This window comes from Ambystoma mexicanum, chromosome 8 (genome assembly GCF_040938575.1).
Source record: "Ambystoma mexicanum isolate Mex_15411 chromosome 8, UKY_AmexF1_1, whole genome shotgun sequence".
NCBI classification, from domain to species: Eukaryota; Metazoa; Chordata; class Amphibia; order Caudata; family Ambystomatidae; genus Ambystoma; species Ambystoma mexicanum.
Window position 1 is genome coordinate 741109705 of NC_090929.1, and position 17693 is coordinate 741127397.

The window sequence follows — 17693 nt, forward strand, 5'->3', positions numbered from 1 at the left end:
ACCGGGAACAGACCTCCAAGTAACAGATGCCGCAATTCTTCAAAGTCCCTTTTTATGACCAGCAGCTCCTTTTCCAGGACTGTGTAGTTCAGTTCAGCAGGAGACAGAGTCTTAAATATATATGCCACTGGACATTCTTGGCCCTGGGTATTTTCCTGCAGAAGGACTGCGCCCAAATCATGATGAGAAGCGCCCGCTTCCACAACAAACTTCTTTGTTTGGTCTGGGGTGATTAAAATGGGGGCTGTGGTAAAGCATTCCTTTAGCTTATCGAATAATCCTTGAGCCTCCTCTGACCAGAGGAAGGAAACTCCCTTCTTCAAAAGGTTGGTAAGGGGTTGAGTCATGGCCAAGAACCTAGGAATAAAGCATCTATAAAAGTTTGCAAATCTGAGAAAGCGTTGTACCCCTTAATGGAGGTGGGGCGCAGCCAATTTAGGACTACAGACACCTTCTCTGGTTCCATAGCGATACCTTCTGCTGAGAGGATATAACCTAGATACACCACTCAGCGTTGATCGAATTCACATTTCTCAGGTTTGCAGAATGGATGGTTCTGTTGCAGTCTGCGCAGTACCTCACGGACATGGAGCACATGTTCGGAGCTGTAGGTGAAAAAAAAAGTATATCGTCAAAGTAGACGACATAATGTAACATGATGTCTGCAAAGAGGTGGTCCATGAACCGCTAAAAGACGGCCAGGGTGTTCGATAACCCAAAGGGCATGACTTGATATTGAAAGTGCCCGAAGGGTGTACGAAAGGCCATCTTCCATTCATCCCCTTGTCTAATCTGTAAGAGATGATATGCACCTCTAAGATCTAGCTTGGTATAAAGGCGGGCTCCCTCCACTGCCTCAAAGATGTTGGGAAAGAGAGGCATTGCATAGAGGTCAGTTATGGTGATCTTGTTAAGACCACGAAAGTCAATGCATGGACGGAGCTCTAATGTATTTTTCTTAGGGATGAAAAAGAGGGAAGAAGCAGCGGGGGAAGGGGATTCCGTGATCATGCTATTCTTGACATTAACCTGTAGATACATCTTGAGGACGTTTTTTTTTTTTGATGACAGAATATACATCATTCCGAATGGCAAAGGACTGTCACAGATGAGATTGCGCAATAGTCTCTCCGATGCGGTGGTAATTCTGAATACTCAGAGGTGGAGAACACCTTGCGAAATTGCTGACATGGTTCGGGTATGCCTTGAACTTGATTTAACACCGTAGACTCGGACTGACTAGCATGAGAAGACTCAGAGGATATTGGTTCCCCTACTCCTTGTCGTAAACAATGTTGCAAGCAATGTTCTGAACCTAGAAAGAAGGTACCAGCAGACCAATTTATTAAGGGGTTGTGAATCCTGAGCCACGGTAGACCGAGAGTCACTGGATAATGGGTGGCCTTGATGATGTTCAGGATTACTAACTCTTTGTGTGTGATGATTTCCATCTGAAGAGCGCCGGTCTGTTCTTTCATCGGCCTCGAGATGAAAGGGTTGCCGTCCACGCTTTCTACTGGGATAGAAATGGCTTTAGTAGAGCGAAGGATGCCGTGTACGGAGGCCCATCGATCATGAATAAAATTACCAGTGGTTCTGCTCTCGACTAATGCCGGGATATTTTTAACCTGAGTATTACCCCATGTGAACGACATAAGGAGAACCAACATGGGAGAATCCAAAGTGTTAGTACCGGGAGTGGACTGAGAGATAACTGGGGAACCGCTGGAGCAATCCTGAACAATGGTTCCCCCTACGGTCGGGTGGAGGCGTTTCCCTGTTTACGGGGAGGAGCAATCAGACACTTATTGACTAAATGATCATTTGCCCAGCAATACATGCAGAGACCCTGCGTACATCTGCGGTTTCGTTCTTCGACTGATAGAAGGCCGCGAGCGACCCCTAATTGCATCGGTTCATCTGGTGGCCTATCCTTACTAGAGGACTGAGAAAAGTCAGGGAGACTCTTTGGGGGTCTTCTTCTTCTCTTCTCTTCTCAGTAGAAGGCGATAGTCTAATTGCATCACAATGGCTATTAATTCTGCTAGGCTGGGGGGTCTTGGGAGGCGAGAGACCTTGTCCTTGAACTCCTCTGACAACTCTATATGAAAGATTGTTATTAGGGAGTCATCAGACCATACAGTTTCTGCCGCTAGTTTAAAGTGGGTTATGTAGGACAGTATGTTGTGGTTACCCTGTTTAAAGTCTAGGAGATGCTCCTGTGAGGCTATGGTGATTTCCTGTCTACTAAACATACTTTTGAGGCTATTACAAAATGCTGGATAAGAATCCAGAATGGGGTTGTTCGTAGTGACGAGAGGGGTTGCCCAGGCCAATGCTGCCCCCGTCATATTGGAAATCATATGCCCAATTTTATGCCTGTCTGTCGGGAAGAATGCACCCTTAAACGCAAATTGCACAATGCGGGCTTCCAAAAATTCTTTTAGCCGGTGAGGGTTTCCATCAAACCGGCCACCGGGCAATGGACCTGGGGGAATCTCTGAGCTCTGGGGGACCGCACCATTTGCTGGCACAGTGTGGCATTTTCTTGTTTAAGGTGCTGGACTTCGGCCGTTAATGACTGGACTGCGGCCACCAAGTGCTGTACCTGGTCCATGCTGTCTTATTTTGGGCGTTGCTAACTGTAATAATCTAGGAACCACACTTGGAATACGCAACCATTGAAAGTGGCACCAACCTGTTGCCCGCAAAGCAGTCTGGACGACAGGAGGATCCCCTAGTGACTCTGCTCTCCCTTGACAATTCGCAGGGAAGGGCAGAGTTTCCAGGGAAACCCTCAAGGAGAAGAAAACCCTGTTCTTGATGTGAAGAGTCGTGAAGTGCTGGATGTGGAGTCGATCTTCGGATGCAGAGTCGTGGTGCATTAATGGTGACTCCTTAGGATGTCGTCTTCTGGGAATGTCTTGCATATGCAGCTTTCGGGTACTCGACGGATGAAGAATCAGAGCAAGTGGAGAAGGCGTGGGAAACCCTGTGCTGTGCTGAAGGGCGAGCTGAGGTGGCTGGGGAAGAGAGAGGCAGCGAACCTCAAACTGTGTTGTTGCTGCTGACAGCAACCACGGACTGCCAAAAGTGTTCGTCTGTGCAGGGGCAGAGGCCAGTCTGGTAAGAACGTCTTATTGAACAATGGAACGAGAAAGGAATGTACTGAAAGCCAGGAAACTCTTGGTGGGAAAGTAGGCCGGACGGGACCTGGTAGGGAAAAGAAACAAGAGAGATAGCGGGAAGCCACAAGAGAGCTCTGGAGTGGGAGAGAAGAGGAATACAAGGTTAGCCTAAATGTCAATGCGAGGAGGGTTAAACAAGCTTCAAAGGAATACGAACTCACGGAACGAGGCTACGGGAAGAGTAGCAGCGCAATGCTGCTCCGTTGTTCTTTCCAAATGTGCACAATCCAAGACTGTGGGCAGAGCCTGACCCATCGGACCCAGGAAAATGTCGGCAATGCCGCTTTCAGATGGAGCGGCCATCTTGAAAGGAGTACTATGGACAACTGCCAAACGCCGTCAGCGGCGTCACACCTACCATCGGTACCCATGCAAATGATGAGATATCACACCCACACAGTCCAATGGACTCTGAAGATATCAGGATTTACTCCACCATCACCATTTGTAATCCGGCGGTAATTCCACTGGACCAAGTGGTGGTAACGGTAATTCCGTTGGGTGGTATTCAGGCAGATTTACTGCCGGAATACTGCCCAACTCGCAATGAAACCCTACTTAATTACTTTCTTCTTCGGTACAAAATATCCCATCTTTATGTGAGATTCTCCTACCTGTATTTTTTGCAGTGCTCCAAACTTCCAGGATATTTTCGCCTGCGCAGAGCTGTGTATTCATTTTACCAGGTTCTCCAGTTACATTTTCTACGGCAAGCAGAGGTATTTCCGGTGGCCTGCTGATTATGCTAGCCAAAGTGTTTTTTGCTTTTGAAAATATGCCCTTTCCACTCTGAACTGAGATGTGACAGGGACAGAGAAATGGCTGATTGGCAAAACTTCAGCATTAGTGCTTAACTTATTTGAGTGAAAGCCACTGATTATGTTTTGAGGTCGGACTGTAGCCATGTGGTGGGGTAGGAATCATTCTGCACAAGTCTGGGCTCGCTTTGTGCTCGCTCTACTGACACAAGCTGATTGCCTATACCACAGTAAGGTGATTTCAGGACATGCAGTGTTTCTGAACTACTTGTTGGGTTTGGGAGGTTGCATGTTGCTGATCCTCCCCCAGCCCTACTGATCTCTCAGACAGATGTCACCTATCAGCATATTTCCCTGTTTCATTAAGGCCAGTAGCAATCTGCAAGAATCGTGATTAGGCTCCATACTGCTAAACTCTTCCTCCCAAAAGAAGGGATCAGGGAACAGGCTGCGGAAAAGGTTGAGACTTTAGCTTCTCCAGAACCCCTTTCTCTCAGCAGTGAATGTAATGGACCCCCACACTGCCAACCACCTTCTCTGTCATTTGACCCATGAAGCGTGTGTTAGTTGAGGCTTTCGCTGCCTCTTTCTCTCCCCCTCCTGCACCTCTGGCTGACTCATAGCCTGACACAGCCCTTTCCATGCAGCCCTTTCAAATGGACAGATGCAGTGGTTATTGAACAATGAAACAAGTACGTGGAACGAGAAAGGAACGTACCGACAGCCAGAGAACTCTTTGAGAGAAAGTACGCTGGACGGGAACGGGAAAAGAAACAGAGATAGCGGGTGGCCACGAGAGATCTCTGGGGTTGGAGAGAAGAGGAATACAAGGTTAGCCTAAATGTCAATGCGAGGAGGGTTAAACAAGCTTCAAAAGGAATACAAATTCATGGAACAAGGCTAAAGGAAGAGTAGCAACGCAATGCTGCTCCGTTGTTTTTTCCTAATGTACCCAATATGAGACTGTGGGCGGAGCCTGACCCATCGGACCCAGGAAAACATCTGCAATGCTACTTTTAGATGGAGCGGCCATCTTGAGAGGAGTACTATGGACAACAGCCAAACGCCGCCAGCGGCGACACACCGACCATCGGTGCCCATGCAAATGAGGAGATATCACAGTATGCCCCCTCCGAAGGACGGAGGTACCCGGCTTGCCCGGATGACGAAGGTGGAAGTGCTGCATCAGCCCGGGGGCATGTACAGCAGAACCACGCTCCCAGGTGCGCTCAGCTAGCGCGTACCCCTTCCAATCCACCAGATATTGCAATGCACCCCGACGATAGCGAGAATCACAAATGCCTGCCACCTCAAATTCCGGACCCGATGCCATAAGGACTAGAGGAGGCCTGGCAGACACCTTCCGATGAAACCGGTTGCGCACATCCAATTTCAGCTGCGACACATGAAAGACCGGGTGAATACGAGACCAAGAACGGGGAAGCTGCAGATGAAAAGCTGCGATCCCCAAAGACCCAAAACCACAAAAGGACCGAAGTACTGGGGCAAGAACTTAGAAGGAACCAAATGTCGTGGGAGGAACCGGGAAGCCAACTACATCTTGTCCCCTACAGCAATTTGGGGAGCTGGGGTCCTACGATGAGCCGCGAAATGTTTCACCCCGACCTGCGCCTCTTGCAATGCAGTGTGTGCCATCCTACGGCCTTGATGAATGCCCCCTATTAAACCATCAATGCATGGGAATGCAGTAGCAGGGGGCAATAATGATGGGAAGACCGCTGGATGATATCCATATGTACAGTAGAAAGGGCTGACTTTCAGTGCTGCTTGTGTAGCGTTATCATAGCCTAACTCAGCTAGCGAGAGAAGGTCCTTCCAATTGTCCTGAGATGTGGAGATATAGCACCACAAGTACCCCTCCAGGGTCTGGTTAAGCCGTTCCATCAGCCCGTTTGACTGTGGATGGAATCCGGAACTTAAAGCATGTTCAATGCCCAGAACGGAACACACCTGTTTCCAGTACCGGGAAGTATACTGCAAGCCCCTGTCAGAGATAATGGTTTCTGGAAGACCATGGAGGGAGAAGATCTGATCTATGAAGATCTGTGTCATCTGTGCGGCTGACCGCAAGCCTGGAAGCAGGACAAAGTGTGCCAGTTTTGTGAAAGAGTCAATGGTTACCACGACTGCTTTACAGCCTCCAGAGGATAGAAGATCAACTATAAAATCTGTGGATATTATCTGCCAAGGACAGTCTGGTAAAGGCATCTTAACGAGCCGACCGTGTGGAGGATTATGAAGGACTTTGGCTTGTAGACATACTATGCAAGAGGATACATAATCCTGGACGTCTGTGCAGACCAACGGCCACGAGAAGTGTCTGAGGACAAGATCCAAGGTTTTTGCTACTCCGCGGTGTCCGGCTGCGTGGGTGTCATGACAAAGTCAAAGCATCTCCGTCTGGAGGGCATTTGTTGGGATGAATACCTTTTGACAATGAAAGAAACATCTGTTGCTCTTAGTGAGCTGGTACTTGGCTAGGAGATATGAACAATCCCTTTCTAGATGTGAGGAATGCAGTGCAGTCTTATGTAGAAAGTCTCTGACCACATGAATAAATATGGCCTTGGGGAAAATAGGTTCAGAGTGAAACTGAGAGGACTGGATCAGCTTCTTTGCTTGACAAGGCGTCGGCCCGTAAATTGGTTTTACCTGGAATGAACGTGAACTCAATGTTATATGGAAAAAAGTGAGCCCACCAGGCCTGATGGCTGTTGCGTGTCTGTGCATATTGTAGAGCTCGGAGGTTGTGGTGGTCTGTCCGTACTTCTACCGGGAACAGAGCTCCAAGTAACAGATGCCGCAATTCTTCAAAGTCCCTTTTTATGACCAGCAGCTCCTTTTCCAGGACTGTGTAGTTCAGTTCAGCAGGAGACAGAGTCTTAAATATATATGCCACTGGACATTCTTGGCCCTGGGTATTTTCCTGCAGAAGGACTGCGCCCAAATCATGATGAGAAGCGCCCGCTTCCACAACAAACTTCTTTGTTTGGTCTGGGGTGATTAAAATGGGGGCTGTGGTAAAGCATTCCTTTAGCTTATCGAATAATCCTTGAGCCTCCTCTGACCAGAGGAAGGAAACTCCCTTCTTCAAAAGGTTGGTAAGGGGTTGAGTCATGGCCAAGAACCTAGGAATAAAGCATCTATAAAAGTTTGCAAATCTGAGAAAGCGTTGTACCTCCTTAATGGAGGTGGGGCGCAGCCAATTTAGGACTACAGACACCTTCTCTGGTTCCATAGCGATACCTTCTGCTGAGAGGATATAACCTAGATACACCACTCAGCGTTGATCGAATTCACATTTCTCAGGTTTGCAGAATGGATGGTTCTGTTGCAGTCTGCGCAGTACCTCACGGACATGGAGCACATGTTCGGAGCTGTAGGTGAAAAAAAAAGTATATCGTCAAAGTAGACGACATAATGTAACATGATGTCTGCAAAGAGGTGGTCCATGAACCGCTAAAAGACGGCCAGGGTGTTCGATAACCCAAACGGCATGACTTGATATTGAAAGTGCCCGAAGGGTGTACGAAAGGCCATCTTCCATTCATCCCCTTGTCTAATCTGTAAGAGATGATATGCACCTCTAAGATCTAGCTTGGTATAAAGGCGGGCTCCCTCCACTGCCTCAAAGATGTTGGGAAAGAGAGGCATTGCATAGAGGTCAGTTATGGTGATCTTGTTAAGACCACGAAAGTCAATGCATGGACGGAGCTCTAATGTATTTTTCTTAGGGATGAAAAAGAGGGAAGAAGCAGCGGGGGAAGGGGATTCCGTGATCATGCTATTCTTGACATTAACCTGTAGATACATCTTGAGGACGTTTTTTTTTTTTGATGACAGAATATACATCATTCCGAATGGCAAAGGACTGTCACAGATGAGATTGCGCAATAGTCTCTCCGATGCGGTGGTAATTCTGAATACTCAGAGGTGGAGAACACCTTGCGAAATTGCTGACATGGTTCGGGTATGCCTTGAACTTGATTTAACACCGTAGACTCGGACTGACTAGCATGAGAAGACTCAGAGGATATTGGTTCCCCTACTCCTTGTCGTAAACAATGTTGCAAGCAATGTTCTGAACCTAGAAAGAAGGTACCAGCAGACCAATTTATTAAGGGGTTGTGAATCCTGAGCCACGGTAGACCGAGAGTCACTGGATAATGGGTGGCCTTGATGATGTTCAGGATTACTAACTCTTTGTGTGTGATGATTTCCATCTGAAGAGCGCCGGTCTGTTCTTTCATCGGCCTCGAGATGAAAGGGTTGCCGTCCACGCTTTCTACTGGGATAGAAATGGCTTTAGTAGAGCGAAGGATGCCGTGTACGGAGGCCCATCGATCATGAATAAAATTACCAGTGGTTCTGCTCTCGACTAATTCCGGGATATTTTTAACCTGAGTATTACCCCATGTGAACGACATAAGGAGAACCAACATGGGAGAATCCAAAGTGTTAGTACCGGGAGTGGACTGAGAGATAACTGGGGAACCGCTGGAGCAATCCTGAACAATGGTTCCCCCTACGGTCGGGTGGAGGCGTTTCCCTGTTTACGGGGAGGAGCAATCAGACACTTATTGACTAAATGATCATTTGCCCAGCAATACATGCAGAGACCCTGCGTACATCTGCGGTTTCGTTCTTCGACTGATAGAAGGCCGCGAGCGACCCCTAATTGCATCGGTTCATCTGGTGGCCTATCCTTACTAGAGGACTGAGAAAAGTCAGGGAGACTCTTTGGGGGTCTTCTTCTTCTCTTCTCTTCTCAGTAGAAGGCGATAGTCTAATTGCATCACAATGGCTATTAATTCTGCTAGGCTGGGGGGTCTTGGGAGGCGAGAGACCTTGTCCTTGAACTCCTCTGACAACTCTATATGAAAGATTGTTATTAGGGAGTCATCAGACCATACAGTTTCTGCCGCTAGTTTAAAGTGGGTTATGTAGGACAGTATGTTGTGGTTACCCTGTTTAAAGTCTAGGAGATGCTCCTGTGAGGCTATGGTGATTTCCTGTCTACTAAACATACTTTTGAGGCTATTACAAAATGCTGGATAAGAATCCAGAATGGGGTTGTTCGTAGTGACGAGAGGGGTTGCCCAGGCCAATGCTGCCCCCGTCATATTGGAAATCATATGCCCAATTTTATGCCTGTCTGTCGTGAAGAATGCACCCTTAAACGCAAATTGCACAATGCGGGCTTCCAAAAATTCTTTTAGCCGGTGAGGGTTTCCATCAAACCGGCCACCGGGCAATGGACCTGGGGGGATTTCTGAGCTCTGGGGGACCGCACCATTTGCTGGCACAGTGTGGCATTTTCTTGTTTAAGGTGCTGGACTTCGGCCGTTAATGACTGGACTGCGGCCACCAAGTGCTGTACCTGGTCCATGCTGTCTTATTTTGGGCGTTGCTAACTGTAATAATCTAGGAACCACACTTGGAATACGCAACAATTGAAAGTGGCACCAACCTGTTGCCCGCAAAGCAGTCTGGACGACAGGAGGATCCCCCTAGTGACTCTGCTCTCCCTTGACAATTCGCAGGGAAGGGCAGAGTTTCCAGGGAAACCCTCAAGGAGAAGAAAACCCTGTTCTTGATGTGAAGAGTCGTGAAGTGCTGGATGTGGAGTCGATCTTCGGATGCAGAGTCGTGGTGCATTAATGGTGACTCCTTAGGATGTCGTCTTCTGGGAATGTCTTGCATATGCAGCTTTCGGGTACTCGACGGATGAAGAATCAGAGCAAGTGGAGAAGGCGTGGGAAACCCTGTGCTGTGCTGAAGGGCGAGCTGAGGTGGCTGGGGAAGAGAGAGGCGGCGAACCTCGAACTGTGTTGTTGCTGCTGACAGCAACCACGGACTGCCAAAAGTGTTCGTCTGTGCAGGGGCAGAGGCCAGTCTGGTAAGAACGTCTTATTGAACAATGGAACGAGAAACGAATGTACTGAAAGCCAGGAAACTCTTGGTGGGAAAGTAGGCCGGACGGGACCTGGTAGGGAAAAGAAACAAGAGAGATAGCGGGTAGCCACAAGAGAGCTCTGGAGTGGTAGAGTAGAGGAATACAAGGTTAGCCTAAATGTCAATGCGAGGAGGGTTAAACAAGCTTCAAAGGAATACGAACTCACGGAACGAGGCTACGGGAAGAGTAGCAGCGCAATGCTGCTCCGTTGTTCTTTCCAAATGTGCACAATCCAAGACTGTGGGCAGAGCCTGACCCATCGGACCCAGGAAAATGTCGGCAATGCCGCTTTCAGATGGAGCGGCCATCTTGAAAGGAGTACTATGGACAACTGCCAAACGCCGTCAGCGGCGTCACACCTACCATCGGTACCCATGCAAATGATGAGATATCACACCCACACAGTCCAATGGACTCTGAAGATATCAGGATTTACTCCACCATCACCATTTGTAATCCGGCGGTAATTCCACTGGACCAAATGGTGGTAACGATAATTCCGTTGGGTGGTATTCAGGCAGATTTACTGCCGGAATACTGCCCAACTCGCAATGAAACCCTACTTAATTACTTTCTTCTTCGGTACAAAATATCCCATCTTTATGTGAGATTCTCCTACCTGTATTTTTTGCAGTGCTCCAAACTTCCAGGATATTTTCGCCTGTGCAGAGCTGTGTATTCATTTTACCAGGTTCTCCAGTTACATTTTCTACGGCAAGCAGAGGTATTTCCGGTGGCCTGCTGATTATGCTAGCCAAAGTGTTTTTTGCTTTTGAAAATATGCCCTTTCCACTCTGAACTGAGATGTGACAGGGACAGAGAAATGGCTGATTGGCAAAACTTCAGCATTAGTGCTTAACTTATTTGAGTGAAAGCCACTGATTATGTTTTGAGGTCGGACTGTAGCCATGTGGTGGGGTAGGAATCATTCTGCACAAGTCTGGGCTCGCTTTGTGCTCGCTCTACTGACACAAGCTGATTGCCTATACCACAGTAAGGTGATTTCAGGACATGCAGTGTTTCTGAACTACTTGTTGGGTTTGGGAGGTTGCATGTTGCTGATCCTCCCCCAGCCCTACTGATCTCTCAGACAGATGTCACCTATCAGCATATTTCCCTGTTTCATTAAGGCCAGTAGCAATCTGCAAGAATCGTGATTAGGCTCCATACTGCTAAACTCTTCCTCCCAAAAGAAGGGATCAGGGAACAGGCTGCGGAAAAGGTTGAGACTTTAGCTTCTCCAGAACCCCTTTCTCTCAGCAGTGAATGTACAGCACCAGTGCATTCTTCACTTGAGGCCCTACCTGCTGCTGTACAAATTCCAATAAGATACACGCCATTCGTTCCAGTGAAGGTTGGCACGCACTAAAGGCCAAATTCTGCAGATAGCGTTAAAAAATAAGTATTCTTTCCAGCTGACGGAGTCTCCGTCTCACAAGGGCTGCACGCGCTGCGCAGTGTTTTTATACGGTGGCAGACATTTTATGTAGGACTTTTCAAAAATGTGCACGCCAAAACAATGCTGCAAGGCACTGTTTATTTTTCTCACGATGATCTTGACACCAAACACAGCAGTAAAAAGTCTAAAAAATAAAATTTATGGAGAAATTGCAAAGTCCGTCTATTAAAATGAGGATTATCCTAGCAGTGACGTAGGTTTAAATAAAACACAAGACACAATCGTATGAAATTAGTATTTCATTAGCAAGCCCAGTCCCGTTCATCGGTCGTGGATTACAAAATCTATGCGCACTTACTGGCTGGGACTACAATTCGGGTCTTCCTGTAATCAAGTACGCATTCCGTGCAGGTTTCCAAATCAATCTTCCCTCCTCTGACTAAATCGGGGCCCTCCAGCAGCACGCGCCAAAAGGGAAGCCAGTCCGCATGCAGGTCACGTGGGGAAGAGAGGTCTCTGCGCTCCGTCTTTGGCTTCCCTGCACCGCCCACTGCCACGCTTTGCCTACTTCTTCTTCTTCTTAATTATCGAAAGCGTGGGCGGACCCACGCAGGCGCTTCCCCATCCTATAGGATGATGTGCACGCACGCTTTGCCTATCCTGAGGTGTCAAGTTTAGAAGAGAACATCCAACGCCATGACATCACATACAAGGATTGGCGCAGAAGCATTCTAACAGACTCCAAAATTGACTGTGGTCGTGGACTGTTTGAATGTAAATTAACATAAGCAATAAATTGACATATTGAACACACAATTAATTTTGTGCCGCCCTAATCTAATGTGCATACCTAGGTCATGGCCTACCTGGCCCTATTACAAATACGTCACTGCTTCTAATTCTCCACTGTCTCCTCCAGTGCCAGCAATCAATCCTGCCCTGTCAGACCTGTATCCTTGACCGCCTCCTCGCCTCCTCCCCATGTGGCAGTGGCAAACTCTAAATTGTCAGTCCTGCCTCCTCTCTCCTTCCTGAGCTGTTCACCAGTGACTCCCCCTCCTCAAGTAACACCTGTTTTGGCTGTGGGTATCTGCCACATATAGGGCATACAACCACAAGATGCAAACCATTCTCCTCAGAGACCTTCACCTGACAATGAACATCCTAACCCAATGAGAAGTTAACTGAGGGACACCGCCAGGGGTCGCACTTGGGACCCCTGTGGTCTCCCTTTTTACCCATGTGGTCACCTTTGCTTTTTTTTTCTTTACAAACCGAAGCTCCTGGGCTGTGGCCAGCACCATGTGGCTCTTTGTTTCTGGAGTGGCTGGATTTCGTGTTCAGGCCTCTTAATTAAAAAAAAACTTTAAAAAACAGGGGGTTCCGAAGATGTAACAGTGACCTTAAATTTTTACTTTCTCCCTGGCATGCTGTTCAGGATGTTTGTTTGCATGTATGAGGTAATGAAACCTCCCAATGGTATGTATTTTGCCAACCTCTGAAGCCTGAAAAGTAGATCGACGCAAGCTTGACATGTGGCCAATTTTGCACCAGACCTGCAGATGAGCTGGCCTGCCATTCAGTTACCAGTTGAATTGCATCCACTACCGAGGGTAATTTGCTTTCTGACTTTGAGAACATTCGGGCATGTAATTTCTGATTTTTACTATAGCTGGTAAGATAGCTCAGTGGGTTTCAGCACTCACTGCTGGAATGTGTATGTGATCTGCAGGTTGTCGGTTTGAAACCCAGCAAGGCCAACTCAGCCTTTCATCCTTCTGAGGTTGATAAATGAGTACCAACACGGCTGGGTGATATTGTATGTACATTTGTTCGATATAAAGCGCTTAAGCATAAGGGCTATTAATAATGCATCATTATCATTTGGCCTTGGACATCTGCTTGCATTCACAGTAATTTGGTAATATGGGCCCATGCACACTGATATTATCAATACATATGGTGATCCATTTGTGTATGAAATATATTTCACATTACAGTGATATCATAATCATTTTTTTGTAGTGTACTTCGGGACAATGTTATGTGATGCCAGTCCCTGTTTTGTCAAGAGGTGAAATATCGTGTGCCATCACTTCATGTGATGTCACTTTGTGGTGGGGTCAAATGTCATTGTTGGTCATGGGTCGTGTGATGTCACTTCCGCTACCCCTGGCATTTTGGTGAAAGGACGTCCCTGAGTTAACTTCCACTTCCCCCACCATTTCCTACCTCCTTCAAACCCTTGCCACATCATGAGTTCAAGTCTCCTCTGTGGACAGACTGACACTAGACAACACAAATAAAGCTAAAGGAATGGGTGGGGCAAACACATGGACTCACACTAGGTTCTCGGACATACAAACGAAGGTGACTAAATCAGGAAGGATTATCTGGTTCAAGCCCAAATGGAAAGGATGTTTAAGGTTCACAAACAAGCAAGAAAAAAAGGGATATTTTTTATTGTTCTTTTCTTTTATTTTTTAGGGGTAAAGCCAAGGCAAGGGAACACATTGAAGCAATCACAAAAGGGCTTTATAAGACAAATACACAGGGTATACAAAAGGGACAGGGCTTTTTGTGGATTTTAAAAAACATTTTGAGGTGACATAATGGGGTAAAGCTATAGAGGAAATGACAGAGAAACCTTTTCCCGTTATTTTTTAAGAGGGAAAGTAAGTGTAAAAAGGAAGTGCAATAAAGTATGCCTAATAAGCACAAAAAGCTGGCATTGAGGGATCAAACTTGAGCCGGACCACCTGAAGTTCCGGATGCAGCTCAAATTGTTCCTCTTCTCTGCTTTCTTTCTCTCTCTCCCTCCCGTGCTGACCTACCTGACCTACCTTTCTGCTGTACCGACTGGTTGCTTGACTACCCTCAGAGTCTCAATGGGTACAAGGCTTTTTCTTGACCAGTCACCCTTGCACTGCCTGCGGGCCTACCACACACTTAGGGGCAGTAACTGCAACCCTACAGTCCCTTTCTCTCCTTGCACTACCCAGAGCCGCGCTGCCCTGGCTGCACTTACTCAGAGCATTACTGCCCTGTTTTCCCCTCACATGTCCCTTGCACTTCCCTCCTTCCCCATTCTCATTCTCGCACTTGCACGATCTGAATGACACGAGGCCTAGTAAGATTGCTTGTCTTGTCCTCCCTCTGTCTTACCTCCCTTGTCTTGTCAGAAACACCTGTATATAGGCGGGTTATAAATGACTTATCATATCATATCAATAAGCACTCAAATGGAATGCACTGGCCAGAAAGATAACCAAACCCCTCCAAAATCAGCCTGAACTCCTTAAAAACACAAGTTGACCCTTGCCCTGTTAACACCTTCTCCTATAGCCTATTAAAACCCACAAACAGAAAGCGAAATGTACCTGATGCTTTTATATAAATCATGAACCTCTCAGAGCAAAATAAAATGTCTCCCCATACATCCACACCCACAGAACAGATTCAGAACCATCACTGGCTGCCGACCAGTGCCATCGGATCCCGTGGGAACAATGAATTCCAAAGCTGACATTTATGCCTCCAGTTTTCAGCACCACCATTCTGTGGTGGGTGGAAGGACTAGAGGGGTGATATCATGCGTCCCAGCTTCAAAAGCTGAAAACATCTGTCTTGTGGGAACAGCGTGTGCACCACTGTCAATGCACGCATTTCTGAAACATTGCAACTTTTCTGATTTACAAACCGTCTTTGTGTCTTCAAGCAATCAGAAAAGGGGTACTTCCATCTGGGAGATGTTTAGGTTAGACAGAAAAGACGTGTTTAGTGGACGTTCACGACAGCTCACAGGTGACGATTTGCTCGAACTTTTTTTTTTTCCAAGTGCAAATGTCGGACTCTGTCAGGAGAATGCCTTTGCAGAGAGCCGTGCGTTAGTGATCGTCACTAGGGCCTTTGGCAGGCTGCAATGATAATGATAATGAACCGCAGAATATGGTGCTATGGTGTCAGGGAGGGTGCTCCCCTCCCTGGCACCCTTCCCCCTCTCTCCTTCTCCTTCCTTCTAGTACCCTTCGCTCTGTTCTCCTTCCATTTATCTTAGATTTGCCCCCTTGTGACTGTCTTTTTTTAATATAATGGTTTTGTAGCTTGAAGCTACAAAACCATTATATTAAAAAAAGACAGTCACAAGGGATTTTAGGAGAGACTTTGTCCGTTTCTCCTAAGAACTCCTCTCTTCCTGTTGCTCACTTTACTCACTACTCTTTCTTTCTCTTCCTTCCTTCCACACCCCCTCCTCGCCTCTCCTTCTTTATATCCAAATGGTTCTACATACCAATTTTATGGCCTCATTCATGTATACTGTTATTGCTTCTACTGTTCCACGTGTTTTTTTTGTTAACTGTAAAGCGCCTTGGATTAAGGCGCTATATAAAACAATAAATACAAATACAAGAAAAGTGCCCCCCCCCCGCCCTACATGGAACAACACTTTTCTTTTTTTGTAAGAAAAACACAGGTTTGGCAGAAAAAGTCACAAAACTACAGCGCTTGTATGAATAAATATTAGGAGTGCACATGGCTGCAGGTGTCTGAGAGGTGTGGAGTACTGCCAAGTACAACCCACTGTTGTGGAAACAATTAGAGCACAGGCAATTCTCAGTCGCACTGCACCCAGGAGTGCAATATAGGCATGTGTTGCAAGTAATTGAAGAGAGATGTGGTTATAAATCCGATGGATTTATTTGCAAAGTAGCCTGACACGTGTTTCGAGTCTAAATTGACTCTTCATCCGAAGCTGTAAATGGGAGATGGGACCTAAGATAAATTTAATGAAGGACAGTGCCAGAAAACTCTCTCACGGCTTCGCAATTGCGGTAATTTCTAATTTCTAATTACTGCAATTGCGAAGCCGTGAGAGAGTTTTCTGGCACTGTCCTTCATTAAATTTATCTTAGGTCCCATCTCCCATTTACAGCTTTGGATTAAGAGGTTAGACTCGAAACACGTGTCAGGCTACTTTACAAATAAATCCACCGGATTTATAACCACATCTCTCTTCAATTACTTGCAACACATGCCTATATTGCACTCCTGGGTGCAGTGCGACTGAGAATTTCTTTTTTTGTATGCACACCACAATCGGGCCCCCAGAGCAGAGGTGAATTAACCACTTGGTCAAGAAACAAAATCCCAGGTGCCCCTTGCTCTGCTTTTCTCCTTACAAAGTCAAACAGGCCGGACAGCACAGGACCTACCACTGAGATCTGATCCTTTTGACAGGTTCGGCAAGCACACCATTTGCAACGGAGACGATTAGTGATGTTAACATGAAACAATTGACCCTAATGTTAATTAATGTTGCACTTGTGACTGCCATTACCTTCTCCTACTCTAAACTATGCCTACCCAGAGTCCTCTGCCAATCTTGACTACTGGTCATTTGCCTTAAATCTGCCACTGCCCAAGGGGACTGTTTCGTTCGGAAGTTTTGCCCAGCCTCATTAATTAGTACACTGTTCAGCAATCACTTTGCAGGAAATATAAAGGGGCTCATTACGAGAATGGTGGGGCGAGAAACAATTGGCGGTAACGGAATTACCACTTTTCCCGCTCTGCCATACTACAGGTTTGGCCCTGGAGTGGAGGATTTACCTCCAGCATCATGCTGGAGCATTCCGGTGCATTCCAGCGCAAAATGCTGCTGGACTACTGACATGCCACTAGTATGGTGTCTTGTTGGTCCCCAGTCGGGCGAAGAATGCCCTCCCTTAAAAACATCAACCTCGCCAATCAAGAAAGAGAATGTTCGATTATCGGATTGTGACAGTTGCAGCTTTAACGCCCTCAATTGCAAAGCCACCCTAAAAGTTAGCACACACTGCATTTCGCCCGTTGGCTGTATCGCAGCCGTGGGTTGGCTGTACTTACCGCCCCTTTTTCAAAATCATTGTGCAAGACTTTGTCCAGAAGATATTGCCCACTGCAGCGCTTTGATCCGACTAATGTGACCTGAATGTGATTGTCGGTGCCAGCGAGCCACTGGCTTCCTGTGGCCACGGTGACTGAGTAGGAGGGCATCGCGGGACGCGAATTATAGCGGACTTTACTTCCGAAACGGGACCGGGCGACTGCAGCAGGAGTTTTCCTTTCCGCCGGAGCTCTCGTGCATTGGACTTCCAAGCGCACTCGCACCACCAGAGTAATGTGCACAGCAGATGCCAACAGGCAGCACTGAAGGGAGGGGCGAAGCGGCTACACTCTGGGGGAGGAGCTGGACGACACGGTTTAGTGCTGTGCTTTCTGGCTACAGGCGCTGGCTTTCCGGCAATTTAGGAACAGCTTGTGTTTATATTGAAAAAGCATAACGTAAGAGGGTACGAGGTGCCATGCAAGATAGAGAGAACCAGGGGCTG

The 17693-nt window shown here is 47.1% G+C and overlaps 1 protein-coding gene across 2 annotated transcripts in view; it reads right to left on the reverse strand.

The window, feature by feature from the left end:
- LOC138472414 (polyunsaturated fatty acid 5-lipoxygenase-like) overlaps nt 1-17466 on the reverse strand; it is a 1363458-nt gene extending 1345992 nt beyond the window's left edge. For both annotated transcript variants that reach the window (XM_069610559.1, XM_069610560.1), the window contains exon 1: nt 17209-17466. In XM_069610559.1, the coding sequence (XP_069466660.1) occupies nt 17209-17358 (150 nt within the window). In that variant the 5' untranslated portion in view covers nt 17359-17466. The remainder of the gene's footprint in view (nt 1-17208) is intronic.
- Nucleotides 17467-17693: the final 227 nt, after the last annotated feature.